Below are 26,196 nucleotides of genomic sequence, written 5' to 3'. Positions count from 1 at the left end.
ACACTCCACACGGGCCTCCACTGTGCACCCAGTGTTCCACGAGGCTGGTTCAGAGCCAGGGCTGCAGGCCAGGCACATCTGGGAACATTGCAGGTTCAGGGGACTCTGCCGAGCCTAGAGAAGGGGATACTGGTGCTGAGCAGCATATATCAGGGAAATCGGTCGCTCCCACCTGACTGATCCCTTTCCAGGGCAGTCTTGGGGCCCTGCTGCAGGGACACCCAGTGAGGATGCTCGAGGAAACCTTTCTGTCCAGGAACGCGGTGGGGCTGGTGAGGGCTGGGGTCCTAGGGCGAGCTGGCTGCAGCTTTTTACCTGAAGTCCCCCTGTCCCGCCCCTTGATGATCCTCCTGGAGTCGGGCCCCAAGTGACTTCTCCCTTGGAAGCCTTTGGGAGGCACCGAGGAACTGTCTGGGGCCCTGTCCCTGAGGGCCACAGGGCTTTCAGTGTTTGCTGACTTGAGTCTTGGGGAGTTTGTAAGGAGGACTCCAGCCCTCCACCTCTACCCGCAGACATCCAATGGATGGCTAAAGGCAGAATTAGAAGGGCAGCATCTCTGCCTCAATATATGGCCCATCCATCCCCTTTGCCTGAGTCACCTTGGATTTGTTACTGGACCCTGCTGGCTTCATCAGTGCCCACCAGCACAAGGAACAGGAAAAAAAAAAAAAAAAGAAAGAAAAAGGAAAAAATCAAGAACTTTGATCAAACTGGGGAGAAGCAGCCAGAAGGCTTGGAAGAAGCCCCTGACCCACAGAAGTGGTTACAGTTTATAGAAACAAAACCGAAGTGATCTACATTCGTGAATTTCCTTGGCCTGAAGAAAAGCAAAAATGGGAAAAACACAGAAAATGCCTAGGCAGATGGCCTGTGCCCAGGCCTGAGGAAGGGCAGGACCCATCTTAGCTTTCCTGGCTCCTGAGGTGGGAGTAGGGTTGCAGCCCGTCTCTATTTTCAGCAGAAGAAAGTTGCTCTTAATTCAGAATCCAGACCCCCACCCCCATGCAGTCTGTTTCATGTCCCAGGAACAAGGTCTGATTGATGTGCATCTGAGAGCCAAAGCTGGTGACACAGCTCTCCTGACAAGGCACCACCTGGCCAATCCTGGGAAGATGGACAGACCTCAACTGGTCAGGACCACCTGCTTTGGCAGCTGTGCAAAGCCCAAGCCCTTGCCCTCATTCCCCTCTCTATAAAAGCTCCAAGTCATTGTCACCCCCTGAAAACAGGCTAAGATGTGGGTCCCCTGCCTTCCCCGTGTGGCTGCACTCATAAAAGTTCCTTTCCTGCTGGGCATGGTGGTGCATGCCTGCAATCCCAGAGATTCTCGGGAGGCTGAGGCAGGAGGATCACTTGAGGTCAACCTTGGTGATTTTGTGAGACCCTCAGCAATGTAGCAAGACCCCTTCTCAAAACAAGAATAAAAAGGATTGGGGTGTGCTCAGTGGTAAGGCACCCGGGTTCAATTCCTAGTCCTTTACCTGGAGCTGAAGCTCCCTTCTTCCTTTTCTTTTGCGGGTTAAAGCTTCCCCTGTGCATTCAGTGTCATTGGACTTGGAGTTATCATTGACCCAACTCAGAAGTTCCCATCTCTGGTATCTCCACCTCCTCTTGGTACTGGGGATTGGACCAGGGGCTCTGCCACTGAGCTACATCCTCAGCCCTTTTAATTCTTTATCTTAAGACAGTGCCTCAATAAGTTGCTAAACCTGGCCTCAAACCCACAATCCTCCTGCCTCAGCCTCCTGAGTCACTCTATCACAGGTGGGTGGCACTGTGCTCGGCCTGTGGTTGCATTTGGATGCAGTCCAAGCTGCTGCAGGTTTGAGGAATGTTCTGTGGGCATCTATATAACAGTACCTGGACAGGGGTGCTTTCTGCAGGGGGCGCCAGACCCTCTCGCTGTTTTTTTCTGTGGATGTCTGCCTGGCCTGTAGTGGGTTGGTCACAGGACATTCAGGAGAGATCTAGGGCACTGGGCAGTGCCCTCCATCCAGCAGGTGACCTGGCAGGAAGAGCCCTTGCAGCAGGGAAGTGGGGTGGCACTCTGTAGGTGAAAGCACAGAGCTCTCTGATGACTAGTGACTAACACAATGTGAAGCAGAAACATCCCATGAACTTCATGTTCAAGTACAAAGCTGGCTAGGATGACTGGGTGGCATTGCAATCTCCTGAAGGTCCTTCTTGGATTCATACAAAAAGAGAGAGCGAGGGACTAAGGGGCAGGAAGGAAACACAACTTTTTCAAACACTGAGATCTGGAGTCCAGCTCCTGCCATGTAGTCAGTGAATGAATGGATAATAATTGTTTTTACGGGACCATGTGACCTGGGGCTGCTCGGCTTCCTGTGGGCCCTCAGCATCCCTATGTATAAAGCAGGGGCACAGACCAAGGGTGCTGTCAGCTTTCTGTTGCTGTGACAAAGCATCTGAGAGAATCCCCTTAAAAGGAAACAGGGTTTCTTTTGGCTCACGGCTGCATAGGTCTCAGTCCATGGCACCTTAGCCCTGTTGCTTTGGGCCTGTGACAGCACAGTAGGACATCCTGGCAGCTGGAGCACATGACAGAGGAGGCTGCTCATTTCTGATACTGGGGATATTGGGACCCAGCCCAGTCCTACCCACCCTGGGAAGAGGGTGGGTAGGACTGGGCTGGGTCCCAATATCCCCCTCAAGGTCACACCCCTAATGATCTCATTCCTTCCAGGAGGCCCCACCTACTAAAGTTTCCATTATGTCCCAAGGGCCACAGGCTGGTGACCAAGCCTTTAGCACATGGGCAATGGGGACATTTGACATCCAAACCACAATACCAAGTGATCATTAGCTGGGGGCTAACCCCTGGTCTCCGGGCCAACCCCTCCCCACAGCCCAGGCCTGGGGAGATTGACTGCATTCTGCAGGACATTCACTGCAGGCAGCTGCCTCAGCCAACAGGGAAGTCCTTAGCAGAGGCTCTTTTATTTCACGGGGGGTGGTACCAGTGATTGATCTCAGGGATGCTTGACCACTGAACCCCATCCCCAGCCCAATTTTGAATTTGATTTAGGCTCAGGGTCTCACTGATTTGCTTAGTGCCTTGCCATTGCTAAGGCTGATTTTGAAATTTTTGATCCTCCTGCCTCAGCCTCCCGAGGTGCAGGGATTCCAGGAGTGCACCACTGCGTTGGCCAAGGGGCTCCTTTTTGGCAGTGGGGTTTCCTTGGAGAGAAAGCTGACCCTGTCCTGGGGTCATCCCTGATTTGCCCACACAGCAAAGCTTTGTTACTTTTTCTTTTCTCTGGAGGGCAACTCAATTCATACCTAGTAAACATAGCCCCACAGGTTCTCTGATTAAGAATAGTGCAGAGCTGGGGGGCAGTGGTACATGCTTGTAATCCCAGACACTCTGGAGGCTGAGGCTGGAGGATGGCATGTTTGAAGCCAACCTTAGCCATTTAGTGAGGCTCTGAGCAACTCAGTGAGACTCTGTCTGTAATGAAGTATTTTAAAAAGGGCTGGGGATGTGGCTCAGTGGTAAAGCACCCCTTGGTTCAACCCCTGGTACCAAAAGAGAGAGAGAGAGAGAAGTGAAGAAATAAGGGAAATCAAAACTCAAGCTAAGATCTTAACCCTGCAAACGCAGCTGGTAGAGAAACGTGCTGACTTCAGGGCTATGAGGATTCACCTCACCAAGACTCAGGTAGCAAATGCTCTCCAAACCTGTCACCCTCAGGGCTGGGTGAGCTCTGCGGTAGAGCACTTGCCTAGCATGTGCAAGGCCCTGGGTTCAATGCCCGGTGCGGCAACAAAAAGAATTTCAAAACCCCATGTGATCTTCAGGTCCAGGGAGAGCAGTCAGAGCAGCTGTCTGCCCCTGAGACTGGGCCTGGGAGCATGCCAGGGGGCTCATCAAAGGTCCGGGGAATTGCCACCAGTGCGGCCAAGGTCACTCCTAGATGGCAAAATGAAACCTGTGAGCCACGTTTTCTGTGACTCTCAGGAATCCCTTCCACACCTCTGTCCTTAAAACAGGGAAGAGTAATAATGTCACTCAGTCCCTTTGTAGTGCTGGGACCACAGTGGTCTTTAGAGGAGATCTCATGGCTGCCCTGGGTCACCCCCTGCTTCACATCCCCTTGGTGACCAGTGGTCTCTTCCCACCTGAATGCTGTCCAGACCCGACTCCTGGGGTGCAAGCCTTCCCCTCCACCCTTTACCAGTGCTCACCAGCTGCCCTGGGGCATGGGAGGCTGTGACCCAGGCTTGGGTAGGGCTTCCCCCTTAGCCAGAGCCGTCCTGAGAGCCCCAGGCTGCAGCCCCAGCCTGGAAGTGGCTGCCTGGAACAGAGCAGGAGGTTGCTCCCTGTGGCCCCTCTGGCCCCTCTCTTCCTCCTGTGGAAGGAGCATGTGAGGAATGGCTTGTCCTTAACCCTGTGCAGAAGCTTCCAAAGAAACCGCTTCAAAGCCCTGGAGCAGGGGAGGGTTTTGAAAGGTTTGTGGAGCCATCTGAGAAGAAATGGCAGAACTTCAGAGATGAACAAGAGAGCAGGAGTTCCAAGCCTCTTTCGATGGAGTTTCTAGCAAAACAGGATGTTGGTTGCAGGAGCCAGATGCAAGCCAGGCTCAGATGACCCCATGGAGTACCATCAGGCGACCAATGGCCACTTGAAAACTGTATCGTAAAAGAGCTTCCAGTCCTGAAGCGCAAACTATGCCAGGGGCCTCCAGGCTAAATGACAGAAGCAGGCACACAATGACACATGGCCTGTGACCTCACTCATGGAGAGTATAATACAGATGTACCATAGAAGTAGAAAACATTATTGTGACCAATATTTTCATAATGATGATTGTTAGGATGGCCTTTCATGTTGGTTGTGATAATTGACAGCTGTCATTTTACAAATAATGTTGATCAAACGCTCCCTCTGGGCCATGCTCTAGGCCAGCCACTCTACCTGCCTTGCCTACCTGATCCTCACAGTGTCCCCAAGAAGCCAACACAACAAACCAGAAAGCACAATGTCCCTGCTAGCAAGTGCAGGACCTAAGTCTTGAACCCAGACACAGAGACCAACCAAATTCAATGAAATATTTACTGGAATACTGGTAGAAATCTAGGAGAAGAGGCTGTGGCCTAGAAATGGGGAGGGTTGGCTTCAATCCTCAAAACCCAAAGCTGTCAAGATGGTTCAATTGACCATCCACGTTAGAAACTACTCTCCAACGAAATATGCCCCAAACATTGTCAAAACTGAGGGACCGATTGGGAGGAAATGGCAACCCAGTAGAACAGGAGGCACGAGGAGAAACACAGATGAGCACTATGCACGGGAGGAGGTCACTGGAACACAGCTGGCAAGAAGATGAACACAGGCTCAAATGATGTGTTTTATTTATTTATTTTTTACCCAAATTAAGGATGTTGATAATATGTGCTGGGAGGGGATAGGAAGATAAGCTTTTTTCATACACTTTGGAGGCACATTTAACATTATCCATGAAACTTAAAAAATGCACGAATGCTATGCTCCCTACAACACAGAAATTCAGGTCTTGGGACGTGCCCTGGGAAGCTCCCAGAAGGAAGTTCATTTCAATGCCGTGTTAAATTATAAGACGTGTACAATGCAATGGCCATTGGCAGGAAGTCTGTGGCCACAGTGAATAAGGAGGCACGTGCTGACTGCAAGTTCTTAGGACCTGTGGGTGGAAAGAAGACCCTGGACCACATGTTTCAGCTGTGGGACACAGACACAGCCCTGAACATAGGCTGGTCCAGCGGCACTGTGCATCTCTCCAGATCCACACAGTGTGGAAACCGCAGCCATCACTTGGCTTTAGGGACAGAAGCTGAGGTGATTTTCTTTTCTGAGAGATAGGGGACCACGGGTGACTCCCTAATAGACAGATGACCAGAGCCACCTCTGGGGAGAGTCTGGGCCAGGAGGTGATGGGAGAAGAGGAATTCGATCATCTGTTTCCATTTTTCTGTGATTTGGTTCAAGTGGTAAAGCGGTGCTATTTATTAATTAATGGATCAAATAGGTTCATCATTGTTTTAGAGTACAATTAGGTGCCTTCAAACTTTAGGCTACATGGGCACATTTGAGAACGGTGCCAGCCATTCTCTCATCCTTTGGGTCATTCCCCTCCTATGTCCTGTGAGACATTTTCTATGTGAGGCTTGAAGAAGAAGAAGAAGAGAATATTCTGTAAAGAAAACCTTATGATCTGTGCATTATAAAATTGAATGGGTTCATTCAGAAATCAGAAGTTCTATTGAAAGCTCTTTGCATGAGGCAAATAAAACTTATTTTTAGGCATCCTGGTGAAGACAAGGTTTTATCTTTCTGTCTCATGTCTGTGTTTTTCTTTTTATTTGTTAGAATGAAATCCATAGGTTGGCAGACCATTCTATCAGATGTGTACCTAGATGACATTTCAATTACCCACTTTTACATGGTAGACATTTTGTACATGAACACTGCCTGTCTGCAACTTTTTTTAAAACAGGACTGGGCTCAGGAGCCCAAATACCAATGTTAGCTGGAACATGTTCTCCAGTTTGGCCTATCTGTCAGTATTCCCTGAGGTCATCTGTTCCATGAGCTTCGTTACTCCTGCTCCCTCACCAGCTTTCATAGAAACCACATGCTGTCTATGAGTCAGAGACACCAATCTCACAACATAGCATTCTTTGAGTATCCAAAGTCCCACTTTTCACTTCGCCATGCCTGACATTGTCGGTAATATTTATCGGCAAATGTGAGATTTTCAAAGATCCAATTCTATGTGCTCCTTTCTCAAAGAGCCTTAGGCAGGGCTATAGCATACATAAATATGAAGGAAAGGCCTAGTTTTTAAAATGTCATCCATCGAATAGTTGACACATGTCTGAGATATTTTTTATTTTGGAGGAGGTATTATTTAATAGGGAATTCCAACAGCTACATGATAGTGAAATGAGAAGTCTTGCATCCATTTTATTCTTTGTGATGATTTTGATGAGTAAGGATAAGATACTTCCTTGTTCCAATGAAGATGTTGCCCACTTCTGTGAATGGATGCACCGTGTCACCCACTACTTGCATATCTGCATGTTGTGCTTGACATTACCATCGTACTCGGCAGGTGGCAGAAAGTCAATACTGAAGTTCAGCTCTGGTGTTCTAGCAGCTGTGCTGCAGATCCTTGGTGTGCCACCTTGTGCAATCCATGCTGCTCTGTTCATGTTCCTATTGACGTCCTGGTGATGAGCATCATGGTCTCCTGGTCTTGAGAATGGCCAAGCATTTCTCTGTGAATGTGGAAGGTGGGCATGTGGAAGGCTTCAGGGAGGAGGGATCATTGATCATGTACTCTAATCCATGTGCCTGTTTAATGACCTGTTTTTCTTCTTGGGTTTTAAGGGAGACACTGCCCTCAAACACTTCTGTGCAGCTGGGAATGCAGGCTTCTGCTTCACCTTGAAGGAAGCATTCATGAATCCTTTCCAGAAGACATGAGAAGAGAGAGTGAGCCTCTGGTAACATGCAGGTTCCTTGCATTGCCCATGGGCTAGAGGAGAGAAGAGTTGCTTCATGAGATTTGATCCCCTTTTTCCTGAAAAGTTCCACACGGAGGTGAGTCCCCAGCATGTTTAGACATCATTTCAGACATCTTTGTTGATGGAAATGAATCACACCCCCTGATGATGTGGAAGAGCTGAAGATGGGTTTGCTATGAATTTTCTATTTCATTTCTCAGGGCCTGAGTCAAGCCAGCCATTGTGCTGTCAGCGCATGAGCTGCTGGTCAAATGTGAGGAAGTGGTCTTGCTTTATGAAAACACCATCCTGAGTCAGTGAGCCAGAGGCAGCCTGCAGTCCCTGTTTTCCTGTAAAGGCAGATTGCTGTGGATGGCCTCTGGCCTCATCATGCAGCCCTACTCAGAGTAGGGGATTGAGGGTCCAGGCAGATCCCAGTTCCTTTTGACCTTTATTGCCATTGGGCCACCCCAGGGTCCTTGGACTCTACCTGGTCTTCTGGCCTGGGTCAGGGGATGTGAGGTTTGGAATCCCCCTCTGTGGCAGGATCCCAGGCCCCCCAGCCACTTGAGGGCAGCACATCCTTCCCTAATTGTGTTAGAGGGGGAGGATTCTCCCGCCCATCCTCATCCATGCTCATCCCTCATTTTGTAGCTTCGCACCTTAGGACCTTTATTCATTGACTTACGCTAAGATGAGTCAATCAGCAGTCTCCCAAGGGTTTACATTGTGGTAATTGACACCGAACATCTGTTTTGTAATTAAACCATTTTGGAGGACACAGTTGAGTGGCATTAAGCATGTTCATGTTGGTGTATAGGCGTCACCACCATGCATCTCCAGAACTCACGTGGACGTACTCTTGCCATCAATGCGGAATTCTAGTGCCCTTGAGGCCCAGGAAAAGAACATTGTACTTTATCTTTTTATGAACCTGATAATTGAGAATCTGAGATAAGTGAAATCCTACAAAATTTGCCTTTCTCTGGACACAATCATTTTCAAGGGATGCAGTTCACCCCCACTCGTGGGCATATCAGGTCCACTGCTAACTCTGCGGGTGTTTCAATTGCACTCTCGGTGACGGTGGTGACTGTGTGCACATGAGCTGTGTGTCCAGCTCAGATCCCAGGATCTAGGGTCTTTGGTTCCACGCAGCCTATAGGTTGCCTGTTCCTCCAGGTGTCTGCAGGCCAGTGGCACGAAGGCCCTGGGCCTGGTGGTTTCTTTAGGTGAGTGCAATACGTGTCCACAGTGTGGTGGGACATGATGGACTATAAATAGAAGCAATGCCTGGATACTCCTGGGATCTCAGTAGGCTCAGCCTGTGTGCTGAGAATTGTTGTGACCTCCTAATTAATGGGGCCCCAGAATCCCAGAGAAAAGGGCAAGTCCAGAGCAGTGGAACCTCACTGTCTCTGAGAGAACTTTTGGGGTGGGGGGCCGGGATACATTGATGTGAGGACTCTGATGCAGAGTCACGTGCTTCGAATCCAGGTAGAGGTGCTCAGGAACAGCCTGGGCTGGCACGTGGGTTCCCCACCTGCACACCTGTGGAACATCTCGGGGCTCTGATTAGCACAGCAGCCTGACCACGTGAGGGCATCTGCTGTCTCTGCGTACAGTGAGCTGGGTTTTCTTCACGTCCCTCAACAATTCCACATAACACCAGCTCTGAACCCAGAGTCCTGGGCACTTAGTTGAGGCTCCATCAGCTCCCACCTCTCTCTACCTGACAGAGCCCTCCTGGCTCCCTCTGCACTCATTACATTGAAGATGAAACCCTGGAGGGTGGGACTTCCCGTCATCCAGAAGTTCCCAAACACATTCCACTGTTCCTGGAACTCAAATGGTTGGGGGGTCCACAAGCACCCTGGCATCCATGTGTGGGAACCATGGTAGTATAATCAAGAAACAGGAAGGAGAGGGGTTGGACTGATCAGTACAGATGGCAGGGCCTAGTACAGAGTGGAACGGAGAGTTCTCACCCGGGGTGATTGTTGTGATGTGCACAAATGCTCTGCTGGTGCTGGGGTGCCCGCATGGTTTCTGGGGTCTTGAAAGGCTACAGATGCCCACAGAGTGTTCTCAGATGCACAGTGGGAGGCCCGTTGCAATATGTACATGTGGAAGAAGTAGGAGACCCCCTTAGTGTGGAGGTGCCATCTAGAAGGCAGCCTCACTTCTCTGAAAAAGTTGATTGGAAAAAAAGGGTCCGTACCTGTGCCCAAAGGGCCATATATGCTCCTGGAAGTTGGTGGTGGAAATAGTTCTCCATCCATTAATCACTCCCTCACTCACTAATGTCCTTGTGTCCTTGAGAAAGGCTCTCCCTTTCCTGGTTTTCCTGAATAGAAATCCTCTTGCCTCTTGGGTGAATAGGGTTATGGCTTGTGCAGAGGGTGGTGGTTTACTGAGCATCTTAGAGACTGTCCTTTATGGAGCCTAATGATCCCAACTGGGGAATGAGGCCAGGGTCCTAACTGTGGTTAGTGTGAGGACACCATGGGTTCAGAGAGGGAAAGAAGGACAAGGGAAACTCAGATGTCCCTTCATGGCCCCTGGAGTTAGAGGACTTACCCCTTTGCACCTGGGATCAGGAGACCTCATTTCCTCGAGGACACGCACACTCAGACGTTAATCTTGAGTGTGGGTTCCTTTCTGGGGTCCAGGGCTGTTGTTAGCCACCAGGAATGACAGTGCTCTCCATGCTGAGTGGAGCCAGTTTTTGCCAGGAAAGAGCCCGTGGTCACGCCTTGTGCAAAGCACCCCACGCCAGGGGCTCCCATCCCTACATTCCTGTCCTGAAAGGAAACCACTCAGAGGCAAGGTGGGTCCAACCACCTCCCATGTGTTCACTCATCACTGTGTTCCAGCATCACCCCAGTTCACAGTCCTGATGGGATTGGATGTGGCTCAGAATGTCACCTTCATGAGCTCTACCCTGCCACGGCTGCAGTTCTGCAGTGGGAGAAACTCAAAACCTCAAAACACATGCACATGAAAGAAAAGAGCAAGAGCCAGAGCCCAAACAGGGCCACATGTGGCAAGGACAGCTGGAGTGCCTAGGTTGGGACTCAGAATGATGTCAGTGGGGTGGCATTGCTGCTGACACCAGCATGATAACAGAGAGCCAGCCCTGCTCATTTTGCGGAGCAGTGTGTTGGGGAAGGCAGAAGAAATTGAGAGGCAGGATTGAGTTTGGCCCTAGGAGGAGGTTGGGTAAAAGGCCAGTGTGAGTTGGAGGGCCTGGGCAGATAGAGAGAGGCCAGGGCACACCCCAAAGCCTGGAGACTGCACTTGATGTCCAGGGTTGTGAAACACCACCTCCCCTCTTACTCACAACTGAGAGAAACGGGCATTGATGAGTTCCGTTTGTGTGCGGCTGCATCCAAGGTGGCTCGGCTAGGCACCTCTGTTTCCTTGACTCAGGAGGCTGGGAGTCCAGGCTCCACTGAGGCTGGGCTGGGAGGATCGGACTCTGAGTTTATGCCTGTGTTCCTGGTAGGATCCATGTTGGCTGAGCCTCAGTGTTTTTGCAATGAGAGGATGGGTGACTGTCATGTCTTTATCACAGGACACACTTGCTAAATGGATTTGTTTGCTCTGGGGAGGAAAGAGAGAGAGGGGAGTGGTGCTGGAGACAGGGATGCAGACAGGGGTCATGGACTTGGCATAACTCAGTCTTGAAGGTGATATCCCATCACCTGTACCCACTTCAATTCCCATGAATGCAGAGGCTGAGCCCCCTTGAGGTGAGGGGTGAACCGGTTCTGGGCAGCAGGATGCTGTGGTACCTCGGAGTCTCTGTGAGACCCCAACACTAGACACACTTGGCCCTTTTGAAATCTTAGGAGAAGCCTTGGGAAGTTGTATGGCAGAGGGGAGCAGCCTCTGCATCTCAGTCCCCTCCAACTTGCCATGGTGTAGAGAGGGAACTGCAGCCACGATGGGACGGACATTGGCCACGTCCCTGTGTGGGACACAGGCCTGATTGAGTTGGGGTGCATTCTTTGTCTCTGCCCTTCTTGTGATTGTCCCATCTCTACATTTGTGCTTTAGCCACCTGTGAGTCCCATCTCTGGTTTCAGAGAGAATAGAGGGTGTTATGGGCCAATAGACACAATAAACCCTAGAGATTAGATGCTACCCTACTTTCCAGAAAAGACTGGGCACACCATGAGTTGCACAATGATGGGACCAGGGTCCAAAAGCTGCTGAGAGGGAAGGACTGGTTGTGAATGCATTTTTGAAGGCTCCAAGCTGGAACTCTAGTGGCACCAAGCAGGGCAGATGCTGGTGGGGATGTTTGGGTAGTTGTTGGTGAACACCTGCGCACCTGAGATGTTTAGGCATGGAGGAGAAATCAGCAGCTCATAGGGCTTTTGAAAGTGGTCTTATGTGAAAAGAGGCTCAGGTATGGGCACAGGAAATGACATCATTGCCTTGACAATGGATCAAACAGAACATGGAACCCTGGTATCCAGGCACCCACTTAACTGACCAAGCCATCCGAGCTCATTTGGTTGGAGAAACTGGAGGGAGAAGGATGTTCTCCTGTGGTTGCAAACAATGCCGAGCCTCAGGCTCCCAGGAATCTCAGGGGGGCCAACTAGCCCTTTTGTGGATGCACTGGGTGAGGCTTCATCTTAGACGCCAGAGCCTCTGGCGATTGTCGCAGAGGAGCTCAAGAGTAACAGTGAGTAGCACAGGGCAGGTGAGCCCAGCAGGCCCTCTAGTCTGATCCCTGATGAATGGCCCAGGACTCCTATTCTGACTGTGTGTGTGTGGGTGTGTGTGGGTGTGTGTTTGTACTGATGGGAACTGTCCCATTGTGCTTTGACTCTAGTGTATTGGCACAAGTCATTTTTCTGTTTGTCACCATTTCCATTTTAAACCAACATTCTTGGTCCCAACCCAGGGTGAAAATGATGAGAACACGGAGGAGCCCTTCAGGGTACAGAGCCTTGAACCTTACAGGCAGGACCAGCTTAGGAATGAGCTCCTGCCTGTCATTTGTGGGAGGAACCTACATTGCAGCGGCAACATGGGGTTAATCTCCTGGGATTCCATCCCCACCCATCAGGTGCTGGATCTCTTGTTCCCAAGGTAAGCACCAGACCACCAAGCCCAAGTGTGTAGCCCCCTCATGCCTGGGTCTTGGGGCTGCCATGTACCTCTCAGGGACCCAAAGGTTTGTGATACCTAATGAGATAGAGGACCACACTCATAGTGGAATGTCAGTCCCGAATGGGACGAGTCCTGGAGGTGCCTGCCACAGCCTTGCAAGGGGAGTGAACTCCGCTCTCAGGCAGAGAAACCATCCTGACTCCAGCTGATCCACAGAGGTCCGTGGAGCAGTCCCCACACACTGGGCACCACAGCTCAATGGTGTGCACTGAGCTCATTCCCAGGTGGACTCAGCGAGGCCAGGTGGTCTTTCTGGTGTGATATTGGCTTTGTGAAGAACGTAGATCTGTGCCAGAGGCGTCTCAAAACTCAGGCCTTGGGAAAAGCACTTTTGGGTTAATAAAGACATGTTAATTTCCATAGTGGGACAGAGCATCCTAGCTGGGACATAGCTGGACAGGGGCTTTGGACATGGCGGCTCCCACACCCAGAGATATGTGGGAATCAGCAGTTTGGGCTCATTCACTGATGAACATGGAGAAAGCACCCACTGTGTGAAGACACGTTTCCAGTCACATTTCATAATTCATTGAAAAATAGGGTGCAAATGACTGCCATTGTGTCCCTTTTCATGGGGGTCAGCCTCAAACCGCAGGTGCCATGAGTACATATCCTACATGTGACTGCATCCCTGACTCCATGGGGCATAAGTGCACGTTGTCCTCTTCAGTGACTATGGTGGACCCCTGGACCAACTTCAACATGGAATGGGCTTGGGGTCAAGAGGGTGGGCTCCTGTTTCCAGAATAGGGACCTGCAAGGTGATTTGACTTGGGAAGGCTGAGGAAAGACTGCTCTCCCCAGTGTAGGGTCAGAGGTTTTCTCTGGAGGCCGTGGTGAAGGCAAGGCCAGGGTTTTGCTGACTCCACACCTTCCTCCCCACAGTGCCTCACCTTCCTTCCTGGGGACCTGGGTGAACCTCTACTCCGAGGCTTCCCATCAGCCTCCAGGCTTTCTGAGTCTGCAGCAGCTGCTATCCATGTGGCTCCTGCTGGGAGGCTTGAACCTGGAACACCAAGCACACCACCTCCTGGCCGCAATTGAAGATGGCAAATCAAGCCAGGCAAAGCCTGAGAGCCAGGCGGACTGTGGTGAGTACCTAAGGGTATATGAGGAAAGGTCCGACTGTTGTCCCACTGCAGGGAGTCTGTATGCCTGGTGTTGGGCTGGAAATTAGGACAAGCCTTTGTCCATTCAGGAAGTGACCCCAGTCTGCAAAGAGGTCCTGTGTGGGCCAAGGGCCTGAGTTCTTCCTGGCAGCAGAGGTATTGTCTGTCTGTGGGAAGGTCAGGGCAAGGCAGTCATGTTGGCATCTTTTCTCCTCTAGCTACAAGCTCAGTTCCTGTCACGGCTCCTCAGCCAACCCCAGAGCCAGAGCCTTCTCCCAGGGAAGGGGCAGAGCCGGAGTCCAGGACATCAGGGGTCTCTACTCGGTCCTCCCCAAGGCCCCAATATAACAAGCGGATGAGAGGCAGGTGCCTCATTCACGTCTACCTGGAAAAGGAAAGGACAACACAGTATAGGAGCATCCTGGTGAGTCTTCGAGCAGGGGAGTCTCCTGGGAGCCCACAGTGGGGAAGACCGAGTCCACAGCAAACACTTTGGACTAGGCCTGTCTTCTTGAACTGGAGCTTCTGGAAGGTCAGGAAGGAGAGCAGAAAGTGAGGAAGAGAGAGGCGGGAGAGCAGCAGCATGCCAGGTCTGGGTGCGAGTGGGCCTGCGTGTTTTGGGATGTGCAGGTCAGAAGTGCAGGAGTGAGTGCTGGGTTCAGAGGAGGTCAGAGAAATATCGAGGGTACAGGCCATCCTCTACTGACCTTGGTATTGAGGAGGAGTATATTGAACCGTGGAGGTTGAAGCACAGGAGTTGGCAGTCATTTTCTTGTGTGTGGGAGGGGATATGTTGCTGGTTGAAGGGAAGGGAGCCATTGTAGAATGATTAGGGTGGGTAGGTGTGGGTCACAGAGAACTGGGGGCCTTGGAGGGGCCCATTAGTGTCCTAGTTTGCATGTATGTGAATAGAGATTTAGCGGCTCTCTCTGCAGAATTTTCCTGGGTGTGTAGTATCCATCATGAGACTCTGGTGTCCACCTCCAGGGGAGCTATGTTGAACCACTGCACCTGCTGGGTCCGAACCTCCTGACACCCTAGCAAGCACTGACACTCTCGAGCCCAGCAGCTTCCATGCCTATCATTAAAGAGTCCTAGTGTGTGTTGTGCCCTGGCTGTCAGGACCAAAGCACCTAGGGTTTGTGCCTGGTCCACACAAAAATGCAGCTGCATCCCAGACCAGAGCAGGGATATGGAAGTGCACTGGACCATTCCTCCCATCTTGATGGGACTAGAGTGTGTCTGTACAAAGTCTTTTGGTCCTTATTCCCTTGTCCCTGTAGGGCATAGCAGGTTGAAGCAAACTCTTGTACCAAGATTGGACTAGAGGCTCATAGGAAGACCCCCACATGATCACATGAAGGCCTCAGGTAGCAGGGTATCAAGATGGTGCCCTTGTGTTGAGAGCTCACTTGTCTCTGATTGTCCTTGAGCACTGTCCTCTGGGTAGCTACTCCCAAATTCCCTCTCTGATGAGCTTTCTCCAACCCTGCTCAGGTGACCTGCCAGGACAGGGCTCCAGTCATCATCCGCAGGGCCTTAGATGCACACTTGCTCCAGCAGGAGGACCCAGAAAACTACGAGCTTCTGCAAATTCTCTCGAACCATCAGAGTAAGTGGAACCATCAGAGGGTAGGGAGCAGTGAGTCACAGTGGGCTCACGATAACTGGGAGCCAGAACACAGTGTGCATTGACCCAGTGCCCAGGATGAGTATGGTGGGACTTGTGCATAAAACAAAGTGTAATGATGGGGCATAAATCTGCAGGTTCTTCATGTTCCCCAGGGGCTGTGGACCTGCCTATCATGTGTTCTTTCCTTGGCCTGAGGAGGCATTGCAAAGCTATTATCCACAAGGGGCCAAGAAGAGAGGCTTCTTTGTCTTGTGTCAAAGAAGACAGACAACCACAGGGTGCCTACTTTGGTGGCCTTTCCTGACCTAGATGAGTACATGAGAAAAGCAGTTCAATGAAGAATCATTTCTGGCTTCCAATCTTTCTATTCATTGCAAACTGAGTTTACTTAGGACCAGAGGCCATTTCTAGAGAGAAGAGTGTGGTAGAATAGAACCCTTCACAGCTTGTAAACTCTTCTTGGAGAGAGAGAGAGAGAGAGAGAGAGAGAGAGAGAGAGAGAGAGAGAGAGAGAGAGAGAGAGAGAGAGAAGAAGAAGAAGAGAGGAGGAGGAGGACGAGGAGGAGGAGGACGAGGAGGAGGAGGACAAGGATGAGGAGGACGAGGAGAAGGAGGACATGGAGGAGGAGAAGGAGAAGTAGAAAAATGAAAATAAGTTGAAGGAGGAGACCATGAATAAGAAGGTCAAGATGACTTTAAGAAGAAGCATGAGGAGAAGATGAAGAAGAACAAGAACAAGAAGGAGAAACACAAGCCGAACAAGAAGTATAACAATAAATTGATTAAAAATGTGAATGAGAATTAGACTCATGAGGAGAAAATGCAGAAGTGGGGAACTCAAGAGAAATATATATCTCTGGATGGCACAGCCCTGCTGTGGACATCCTCCACCTACGCTCAACACACCTCCAAACCATACCCCTCCAATTAGTGTAGCCCTGTATGAGTGGATGAATCCACTGGCAAGGTGGAGGCACCCACCATCAAGTGCTTTTCCATAAACCGACCTGTGATCATTGCTGCAGTGGGGAGAAAAATTTGAACACATGAGTCTTTGGGGACCAATCCAGATACAAACTCTAGCTGTTTGTCTTTGGTGGGTCCAACGTGAACTAAGAAGGTCTGGGGTACAAGGGGCTATTTCCTTGAAAGGTGTTCCTGTAGGGGACCTCCTGTGCATAGAGGGTCCTCAGGGAGGAATCAGTGGGGAGTCTTTGGTGCAACAGTAGCTGGATTCGGGGGCTCTCAGGTCTGTGTGTGAGACCTGAGCTGGCAGAGGCTCTCAGTTGTGGGGGATGTTGGGTAGTGTATTACTTGAGTGTCACCTACCACGCCTCTGCCCCTGCCTCTCCAGAGCTGAGGATCCCTGCTGATGGAAACGTATATTACGCCCTGGATGGCAGAGTGGATTATAACTTTCTTCTTCAGGAAACAGCTGCCAGCAAGTTGTTTAAAGTCAAGCCAAAGGAGGTAAACAGCCACCTTCTTCAGTCTTTACTCCTGGTTCCACTCCACATCTTCCAAGGGGACAAGAACCTCAGGTTCTGGATGGATGTTTTAGAATGCCCACAGAGCCAACTGCCAGGCTGGGTGGGGTGCAGGTGCTGGGCTTTGCTGATGTTGTCATCCCCCACAGTTCTTGGAGCCTTCTGTGGCAGTGGCATCCAGGATCCCAGCAGCTGTGAGCAGCAGCTCTGCGGTGGCTGCAGGACCATTGCCCCAGGCCACCCAAACCAATGAGTGGTGCGTGAGAAAAGTCACCAGTAGCAGCTCCTCACTGCTTCACTCCAGCGAGCAGGTGGAAGACAGCCGCTTTGTCCACGTCCTCCTAGAGGGACAGAGCCTGAGGGAGACAAAGCGCATCCTGGTAAGCCCGACAGCAGGGCTGCCTCCTGGGTGTCCCCACAGTGGAAGGCAGGAGACACAGCTAACCCTGGGGCTGTGGTGGGAAATTAAGAAGAGAGAGGTCAGTCTTAAGGGCTTGACCTGAGTGGGGAGAGCCTCAGCATGCCCAGCTGCAGCGGTGAGTGGGCCTGTGTATTGTGGGTTTGGCAGGCCAGAAGTGCAGACGGAAGTGCTGTGGACAGATGAAGGCAGAGATATGTCCAGGGTGCAGGCTGCAGTGCCTAGAACTTGGTATTCTCAATGAGTGAGGTTGGAGCAGCGGAGCTGGCAGTGACTTGTCACATGTGTAGGAGGGGGTGTGTTCCTGGTGGCAGGGAAGAGAACCTCCTTAGCATGACTAGGTGTGAAAATTTGGGGTCGGGATCACCTGGGGGGTCATGCCAAACTTCGGAATGTCAGTCTTTGCATGTATGTAAATACGGAGCTAAAGGGGTTCTTGGCAGAATTTCTATGGATGTGCAGTAGACACGCTAATGCTGCAGGTGTCCAGCTGCAGAGGAGACATGTTCAGTGACTGCCAGTGCTGAGTCAAGTACATCATTAGAACCAGACCCGCACCGAGCTTCCAGAGCCCAGGGCCTCTCCAGGCTATCATGAAGCACTCAAGTGCACACTCTTGTATCTGAGTCTGTTTTGTGTAGTGGCAGTCAGGACCAAAATTTTCAGTGCATCTGCCTCTTCCACCCACAAAGGCAGCCTGCATCCCAGAGCACACTTGGTGCGCAGATCCCTGGCCCATTGCTGTCATCTCAGTGAGATGAGAGTGTGTCTGTGCATAGGCAGTTTGGTCCTTTGACCTGAGTGGAATGTGGCTCCCCAGGGGGAGGGGAGATGGCAGGTACAGGCAGATATTTGTACCAGGATTGTTCTAGTAGCACGTTGCAAGAACCCAGGTGGTATATGGAGGCCACACTCAGGTAGCAGGATAACAAGATTGTGCCCTTGTATATGTAGCTAACATTTCTCCTGAATGTTTGACCACAGTCTTCTGGGTAGCTCCTCTAAAAGCCATTCTCTGATGACATTTGTCCCACCCTGATCTAGGTGACGTGTCAGGAGAGGGTGACAAGCCTCATCCGCAGGGCCTTGGACCAAAATTTGTTGCAGCATGAGGATGTGGACAACTTTGAGCTGCTGAGAATGATGTCTCTGCATGACAGTAAGTAGGACAATCAGACAGTGGGGAGACATGATCCACAGTGGGCTCAGGATAACTCACAGCCAAGAGAAAGTGGGCCTTGGCCCTAAAATAGCCAGAGTGTGGTGGGCCTGGTGCAGGAAACCAAGTGCAGTGATGGGCGTGTCCAGTGTGGACGAGTTCAATGAGGCCCCAGGCGGCTGCTGGACCTCTCTAAATGTGTTCTCCCCTGGACCTGGTCTGGCAATGCAAAGCTAATATCGATGAGGGCAAGGCAGAGAGAGGCTCAGTCTATCATCAGTTTGGTTTATGGCTCACTGATAAGGATGCCTTCAAATGAAGAGGAGCAGAGCATGGGTCCTGATTGGATCAGCATTGCTATGGACGGAAGCCGCACAGGTCCCAATCCATGGCCAGGATATGAGAAGTCCTGCCTACTCAAGAATGTCAGGATTGCAGCAACTGGGAACAGGACTCAGTGAAGAGGAAGTCAAGGCCAGGGGACAGCCTGTTTGGGTTCTTTTTGGAACAATTCCAAGTCCTCTGTGCCTGGGTGCCCATCTCCTGAAGATATCAGAATGGCCAGGTTATTATTCCTTCCAGCAACAAAGAAGGGCATCTGAAGAACAGAGGCCACAATGCTGAGCTGTCCACAATGCCAGTGCTCTTTCCTTTCTTGTGAGCCCGACACTCCTAGCCTCCACCATCCCAGCCTGTCCACAGTAGAACCCACCATCTGTCGAGCACGTAAGTGAGTTTTCCCATTTTCACACACTGCCTCATTTGAGTTGGCTCTGTCTCACACATGAGGAAGACTGAGGTGCAAGGAGCTGGGCAAGGGGCAGTGTCTGCGAATCTCAGGGACTTGGGAGGCAGTGCAGGGGGAAGGGGATTTCCAAACAGCCTCAGAAACTTAGGGAGACCCTGTACCCAAGTCAAAAGGCCTGGGAATGGTCTCAGTGCTTAAGTGCCTCTGGCTTTATCCCTAGTAAAAAAATAAGCCAGTCAAAAGGAATTACCAAACCGAGAATCTACAAAGGTGATTTCAGAAACAGACTTTCAACCCAAGCATCAGTTGAGAGCAGGCTCCAGACCAGGGGAGGTTTGTGTGTAACAGACGTCAAAAGGGAGGACTACGGGGGGCCTGGAACCCACTAGGTGTGATGGCATCTATGCCTTATGGCAGGAGGGTGGCAGTGATGCTGGCCCTCTCCTAGAGTTTGGAAACCTTGTTTTCATTGGGGAAGCTTTATGGAGGTGGAATCTATTTTAGCAATCCTGGTCCAGATGAGGTGCTGACTACCACAGGTAGAAGCCTATCCAGAATGCGGTGTCTGTTATTCAGTCTTTCCTGACTGTGACAATGACAAAGAAAGGAAGTCACTTGTCTTTGGTCTTGGTTTCACTCCTGGCCATTGATTGAGAACTGATTTCATCTTGGACTACTGAACAGAGGCTGCATCTGGGCAGAAGAGTGTGATAGATTTGAACTCCTCAGGACGCCCCACCATTGCCAGAGAAAGAAGGAGAAGGAGGAGGAGGAGAAAGAGACACTCCTGAGTGGGGAGAGGATCACACGATAAAGAGCAGGAGGCAGAAGAAGAAAAAGAAGGAGGTGAACAGAAGGAAGGGTGGAGGGAGATACACAAGAAGAAGAACAAGAAGGAATCATGTAAGAACAGGAAAAAGACCCAGAAAGAACTACAAGAAGATGCAGGACAGAAAGAAGAGCCAGAAGTAGAACAAGAACCAGAATAAAAGTACCAAGCAGACAGCTCCTGATGAGAAACAAGGGGAAGGAGAGCGATCCTAGAAAACAATAGAGTTCTCCAGGGCACCACCCTGCTCAAGTCCTCCCATGTCCACGCCCAACACACCTCTGATGGATACCACCTCCCCTCCGTGTATTCATCCATGAGTGGATTCATCCAGGGCAAGGGGATGAATTCCCCCACCATCCAACGCTTCCCTGAATGCCCATGTGTGAGCATGGCTGCCCTGGGGAGAAAGGCCTAAGCACAGGAGCCTTTGCCAATCCTGATGCAGATCCTGGCAGTGTCCCTTTGGCAGATCCAACCTGCACTGAGAAGTTCTGGGCCCAAGGTGCTGTTTCCATTGCCAGGTGCTCTTTTGGTTTAGAATCCTGTACATCATCTTCTCCAGGGAAGAATCACTGAGGGAGTCTTTGGTGGCACTGTAGCTGGATAGGAGGGCTCTCAATTCTGGTGCAGGCTCGCCCTGGCGGAGACTCTCAGGGGTTGTGGGTGTTTTGTGGTCTAATCCTTGAGTGCCACCTAACAATTCTCTCCACTTTGCTCTGCAGAAATCAAGGTCCCTGACCACTCACTGATGTATCTGTCCATGAATCCACAAATCAAATATTATTTCATCGTGAGGAAACGCCGCGAGGTCAAGGGAAAGGAGGTAAACACCTACCTTATTCAAGCTGTACTTGTGCTGCCATTCCACTCCCACCTGGGGAAATGAGAAGCCTGAGCACCTGGACATATGTGCTAGAAGCCCATAGAGCCAACTGACAGGCTGGGGTGGCTTTCTGTTTCTGGGTTTGCTGATGTTCCATCCCCCACAGTTCTCAGAATCAACCTGCAAGTCCTCCAGGCCGCTTTCCCACAAGCAGGTGGGAGACACCTGCTTAATTCGTGTCCACTTAGAAACACAAAGTCCAAAGATGGCCAAGACTGTTTTGGTAAGCCTGGGAGCAGGGGTGTCCCCTGGTGCTTACACCTGGGTGGGGAGCAGACACTGGTCCAATACCATGAACTACTCATGCCCTCTTGAATTTGGAGCTTCTGGATGATCAGGAGGATAGATGGGAATCAAGAAGGAAGAGGTCAGTGTGAAGGGCTGGAGCTGAGATGAGGGAGAGCAGCAGCTTGTCCACCGCCATGTCTGAGGGAGTCTGTGTGTCAGGTGGCAGCATGCAGTCCAGAAGGGCAGAGGCAGGTATGGGTGACAGATGAGAACAGGCCAGGACCTAGGTTGCAGGTTCCTCTGTATGGGATGCTGGCCTCTATGGAGCAGGACACCAGTATGAGGTTCTGCATGTTCCTTGAACAAGGAGCTGAGAGGGTCTCTCTGCAGAGTCAGTATGGATGTGGAGCAAGCACACTAAATGTCCAGGTAACCCAATGTTTACCCTTGGCGGAACAGGTGCCCTCGTACACCCCAGCCAGCACTGAGCCTCTGGAGGCCAGGAGCTCTCATGGCTCTCTTTCGTCACTCCTGTGTGTGGTCACGTTCCTGGGTCTGATTTGGGCCCTGGCAATCCAGACCAAAGCCTCTAGGTTTTGTGCCTAGGCCATTCCCAATGCCGCCTGCATCCTCGGGCAGACCTAGGATCTTGGAGGCTATTGTCCCATTCCTCCCAACTTGTGGGATGAGATTGCATCTGTATGCAGGTAGTGGGGTCCTTTCACTTGGAGAGGAGTGCAGCTCCACAAAGAGCAATGGCAGGTCCAGGAAGTCCTATGTACAAGGATTGGGCTAGTAGCTTATGGGAAGAGCCCACGCGATGAGCAGGAGGTCAGCCTCAGGTAGTAGGGTCATGGATGTTGCCCTTGTATTTAGAGTGGAGGTGCCTCCAGAATGCCCCTGCCCACTGTCCTTGAGTAGTCACTTCAAGGCCCATTTCCTGAAGGCCTGTCTTCCATGCTGCTCCAGGTGACCTGCCACGATCGGGCTCCTGTCGTCATCCGCAGGGCCCTCGAGCTACACTTGCTTACTCAGGAGAAGCCGGAGGAATATGAGCTGGGCCAAATCATCTCTCACCGTCAGAGTAAGTGGGACAATCAGATGACAGAGAGCAAGGGTCAGGATGTGGACTCAGGTCGACTCTTAGCACCAAAGAGCATTCTCTGACCCCCAAGAACACTCTAACAGGGTGTGTTGGGCTCGTGCACAAAGCCAACTGCACTTCTGCTGGTGTAAGCTCTCCAGGTGTTTTGGTATACCCCAGTGGCTAGTGCGGCTCCCCACCAGGTGCCCTGCCCAGGACATGAAGACGCATGCAAAGCTGACATCATTGAGGAGTGAGGAGGAAAGCCTCTTTCCAGGAGCAGTATGGTTCTGTGGTCTGAGATAGGAGTGGTTTCAGAGGAACATGGGAATGCATGGGCTAAAGATGGAACTGGCATTTTGTGGACTGAAGCAGTAGGATTAAAAGCCTTCTGTGTGACCAGAAAACCACTGCCTGGGCAGAGCATTGCCAAGATTCTAGCAAGCAGTAACAGGATGAAATTGGGAAGAAAACACAGCCTGGGAGACAGCTTGAATCATCTGTTTTTGCATCAATTCCATGGTCTTCCGCACCTGAGTCCACTAGCCAAGGAGTGATCCCAATAGCCAGGTTATGATCCCTAACTAGAGTCAGATGAGGGCTTCCTGAGCACGTAGCCACAGAGCTCATCTGATAATAATGTCAGCGCTTTTTCATTGGTTGGTTGGTTGGCTTTTGTGAGCCAAACACCTCAGCAGCCATTATCCCAGCCTATGTACGCTGAAGACCACCATCCCAATGAGTTCTAGGATCACTTGTCTCCTATCTTAACCTTCTGTTAGGTTAGTAGAGTCTATGGAAGAGGAAGTCTGTCTGGGGCCTTGGTAGCCTAAGAAATTCATAGCAGAGATCCCCACATCCAACCCAGAAGGGATAGAGAACAGGCTCTAGGTTAGAGGAGGGCGACAGGAAAGAGGTGTTCAGAGGAAGAAGAAGCTGGCTGTTGTATTCCCCCACTCGGGGTCATGGCACCACTGGGCCATACACCATGTCGGAGGGAAGCAGTCCCTTTGCTGGTCTTTGGAATCATTGTTCTCAGGAGGGCAGCATTTGGAATGTGGCCTCCATTCTCAGAAGCCTGGTTCACATGGAAGCAGGCTCCACCAACGCAGAAGCGTGGCTCTAATGTGGTATCCGTGCTGGTCAGCCTGTCCTCACCGTGGCCATACTTGAGAATCCTAGGCCTTTTCTCTGGGTTTCACAACTTTCTCTTTGGTTGTGCACTGAGGCTGTCCATAAAGCTCTAGTGTGTGGCAGTGGAGAGCTCCTCAGCCCTTGCCACAAAGGCATAGACTGGGAGAGAGAGAACAAGGCTGGGAGAGAGGGAGAGAGAGAAAGACGGAGAGGAGAAGGAGGACCTCTACTTGGAGAATGAGGATTCAGTGGAGCCAACAGGGACAAGGTACTGTTGCCCAGGGCGCACTCCTGTTTAGGTCTTCCTCCAAGCATGCTCCACCTTTCTTCCAGTCCCTCCCACCTCCCAGTAGTGTATTCATCTTGAATGAGAATTTCATGTTGACATCAGAGCACTCACCATCCAATGCTTCCTTCCAAACCCACCTGTGAAGATGGCTCATGTGGGGTCTGAATCTTCGGCACTTTTGTGGGAGATTTCAGATGCAAACCCTAGTGGTGTGCTTTGGCAGACGCAAGAGGACCTGGGATGTTTTGGAGTCCAAAGCCTTTGGTAGGAACAGACATTAGGTCTGTTGAAGTGCTCTGCCTAGTTCTTCCTCAGGGAGGACTGTGGAGGCTGTCTTGTTGGTATTGGTGCTGAATTGGAGAGCTCTCAGGTGTGTGGCTCAGTTCGTTTCTGGCACAGGCTCTCAGATGTTGGGGTGTCCCAGGGAGCACCTCCTGAGCCACCTTATTTTGTACACCCCTCTCTCCCCAGAGCTGAGGATTCCAGCGCAGGCCAACGTATTTTACGCAAAGAACCCTCACACGAAACCCAACTTCGTGCTGAGGAAAAGGAGCCTCTCCCAAAAGAATGATGAGTGGATCCAGCCTCAACCTCCCTCTCGTCCTGCAAAGAAGGCTCCAGCCCTCCTGAGGATGCTTGCAAAACCATTCTGCTGCTGTGTGCCTGGGCGGGGCTGAGGCAGCCCAGGAATATTTACATTGATTACTATTTGCTTCAAAGTTTGAATCTATAGTTTGCCATTGTCTTTGACCTTGTTTAGTAACACAGTTGTTACTCTATCCTGTATTTGTTGTTCCCATTAATATATTATTATTTTAAAATATATATGTTTTTGTTACCTGATCTACTGTGATGATTTGTTACCTGATCTACTGTGATGGTTTTTGATCCAAATTGTGCATTTGATGATAATGAATGCCATGCATTTAGGAACCTGTAGACTCTAGACAATGAATGAATGTCTACTGTTGCATGGACTGGTCTGCAGAGTCCTGTAGCATTTGAGCTTGTGTGAGGGCTTCATAGGGCTTGCAAAAAGTCCAGGTCAGATGGTCCTGCATGAAGCTTAGCTCCTAGTGGTCTCCTCTACAGCATAAGGGCCAAGGAGAGACCCACTTCCACACAGAAGATGGGAAGCTACCTTATGAAGGTGATCGTAGGTGTGGGACCCTCTTGCTAGGACCCTTTTTCTATTGGGCCAAAACTGTGCTCTGAATGTGATTGCTGAGAAGAGCTTGGAATTTCCTGATTGAAACAGTTCATGCAAGCTGCTTCCACTTGCAGGAACAAAGTGTGTTCTCGTTGAGCACTTTGGGGTGTCCCAGGTTGCACTAGAGTGTGTCAGAAGCACTTGTAATGATTGGCATTCACGGTTTCACATTGAAGCCTCTGTGCCATCTGTCAACCACTGATGGCTGCAAGTGGGTACCCTGCCTTTCAATGAGTTTTCTGAAAAAGTAGGAGTTTTGAAGAACTGATCTTCTCAGCATTCCCCTTGCCTCCCCAAGTTGGGTGATGTCAATTATACAGGCTTCCTTGGGAGCACACATTTTATATTGAGCTGGAATTGGACTCTGGATGCGATTGCTGAAAATAGCTGGGGAATGGGAGAATGGAAGCTGTTTGCTGCAAGCAGTTTCAATTTGCTTTGTTGATTAACTTTGTTGTAAGTGAGCACATGCTATTTTTTTTTTCCTGTGGACCTAGAAGAATTCAAAACTGCTTCTTACAGGTGACAGGCATGCTTACACATTGAAGCCTCTGTGCCATTGATAAAAAAAAAAACAGTTCACTCATGTGGGCACCTGCACTTCAAGTGAATGTTGTAAATGAGTGTGACAAATGGATGTCAGTGAGACTTTGGAGAACTGATCTTCTCAGCTGGTCCTCTTTTTCACTGCACGTTGGTGATGCTAGATTCAAGAGATCTCTTTCTGGCACCCTTTGTGTTTCATGCCTGAACTGTGCTCTGAAAGTTCTTGAGGAGAACAGCTTAGAAGTGCAGAAGTGAAGCTGTTTGTTGAAGCAGCTTCAAGTGGCACAAGCTAACTTGTTCTCAGTGAGCACATGGGGATTTTCCCTGGTTGAAGCAGTGTGAATGAGAATGGCTTCTCAGAGCTGGTAGGCATGTTTGCATTTGGCAAACTTTGCCATCTGTCACCCAGAGTTCCTTGCATGAAACCTACATTTCCAGTGTTTTCAGAAAGGTGTGATGAGTGGGTTTCCATGGAATTTTGTGGAATTGATCTTTTCAGGCAGTCCTCATTGCCTTCTCAAAATTGTTGATCCTGGTGCAAGGGCTCTCTTGTCAGCCAACATTGTATTTTGGGCCTGACCTCGGCTCTGAATGTACTTGCTGTACTTCCCATCTTTCCTCTCTCTGGTCCACTCCTCAGATCCCATCCTCCTTTCAATAGGGCCTCATCCAAGAAGCCTCCCCATGTGCCTCCCACTTGATTTCAACTTCTCCAGTGCACTTATTGTCTAAGCAGG

At 50.6% G+C, this 26,196-nt stretch overlaps 1 protein-coding gene across 3 annotated transcripts; it reads left to right on the top strand.

Moving 5' to 3' along the window:
• Positions 1-1,479: 1,479 nt before the first annotated feature.
• LOC144369212 (uncharacterized) lies at positions 1,480-24,546 on the top strand. Of its 3 annotated transcripts, XM_078028403.1 has the most exons (14): positions 1,548-1,595; positions 1,685-1,764; positions 7,394-7,606; positions 12,431-12,618; positions 13,585-13,790; positions 14,027-14,232; positions 15,306-15,420; positions 16,796-16,911; positions 17,078-17,308; positions 18,391-18,505; positions 20,808-20,908; positions 21,075-21,191; positions 22,166-22,280; positions 24,175-24,546. In XM_078028403.1, the coding sequence occupies exons 3-14, from the start codon at positions 7,565-7,567 to the stop codon at positions 24,378-24,380; spliced, it is 1,758 nt and encodes a 585-aa protein (XP_077884529.1). In that variant the 5' UTR covers positions 1,548-1,595; positions 1,685-1,764; positions 7,394-7,564; the 3' UTR covers positions 24,381-24,546. The 3 variants fall into 3 exon arrangements, with proteins under 3 accessions (XP_077884528.1, XP_077884529.1, XP_077884527.1); XM_078028402.1 differs by having other exon boundaries at positions 1,480-1,764; XM_078028401.1 differs by lacking the exons at positions 1,548-1,595; positions 1,685-1,764 and adding an exon at positions 7,145-7,296.
• The last annotated feature ends 1,650 nt before the right edge of the window (positions 24,547-26,196 follow it).

The sequence above is a fragment of the Ictidomys tridecemlineatus genome, chromosome 12 (genome assembly GCF_052094955.1).
Source record: "Ictidomys tridecemlineatus isolate mIctTri1 chromosome 12, mIctTri1.hap1, whole genome shotgun sequence".
In the NCBI taxonomy this organism is placed as follows: domain Eukaryota; kingdom Metazoa; phylum Chordata; class Mammalia; order Rodentia; family Sciuridae; genus Ictidomys; species Ictidomys tridecemlineatus.
This window is presented reverse-complemented; position numbering and strand designations above follow the sequence as displayed.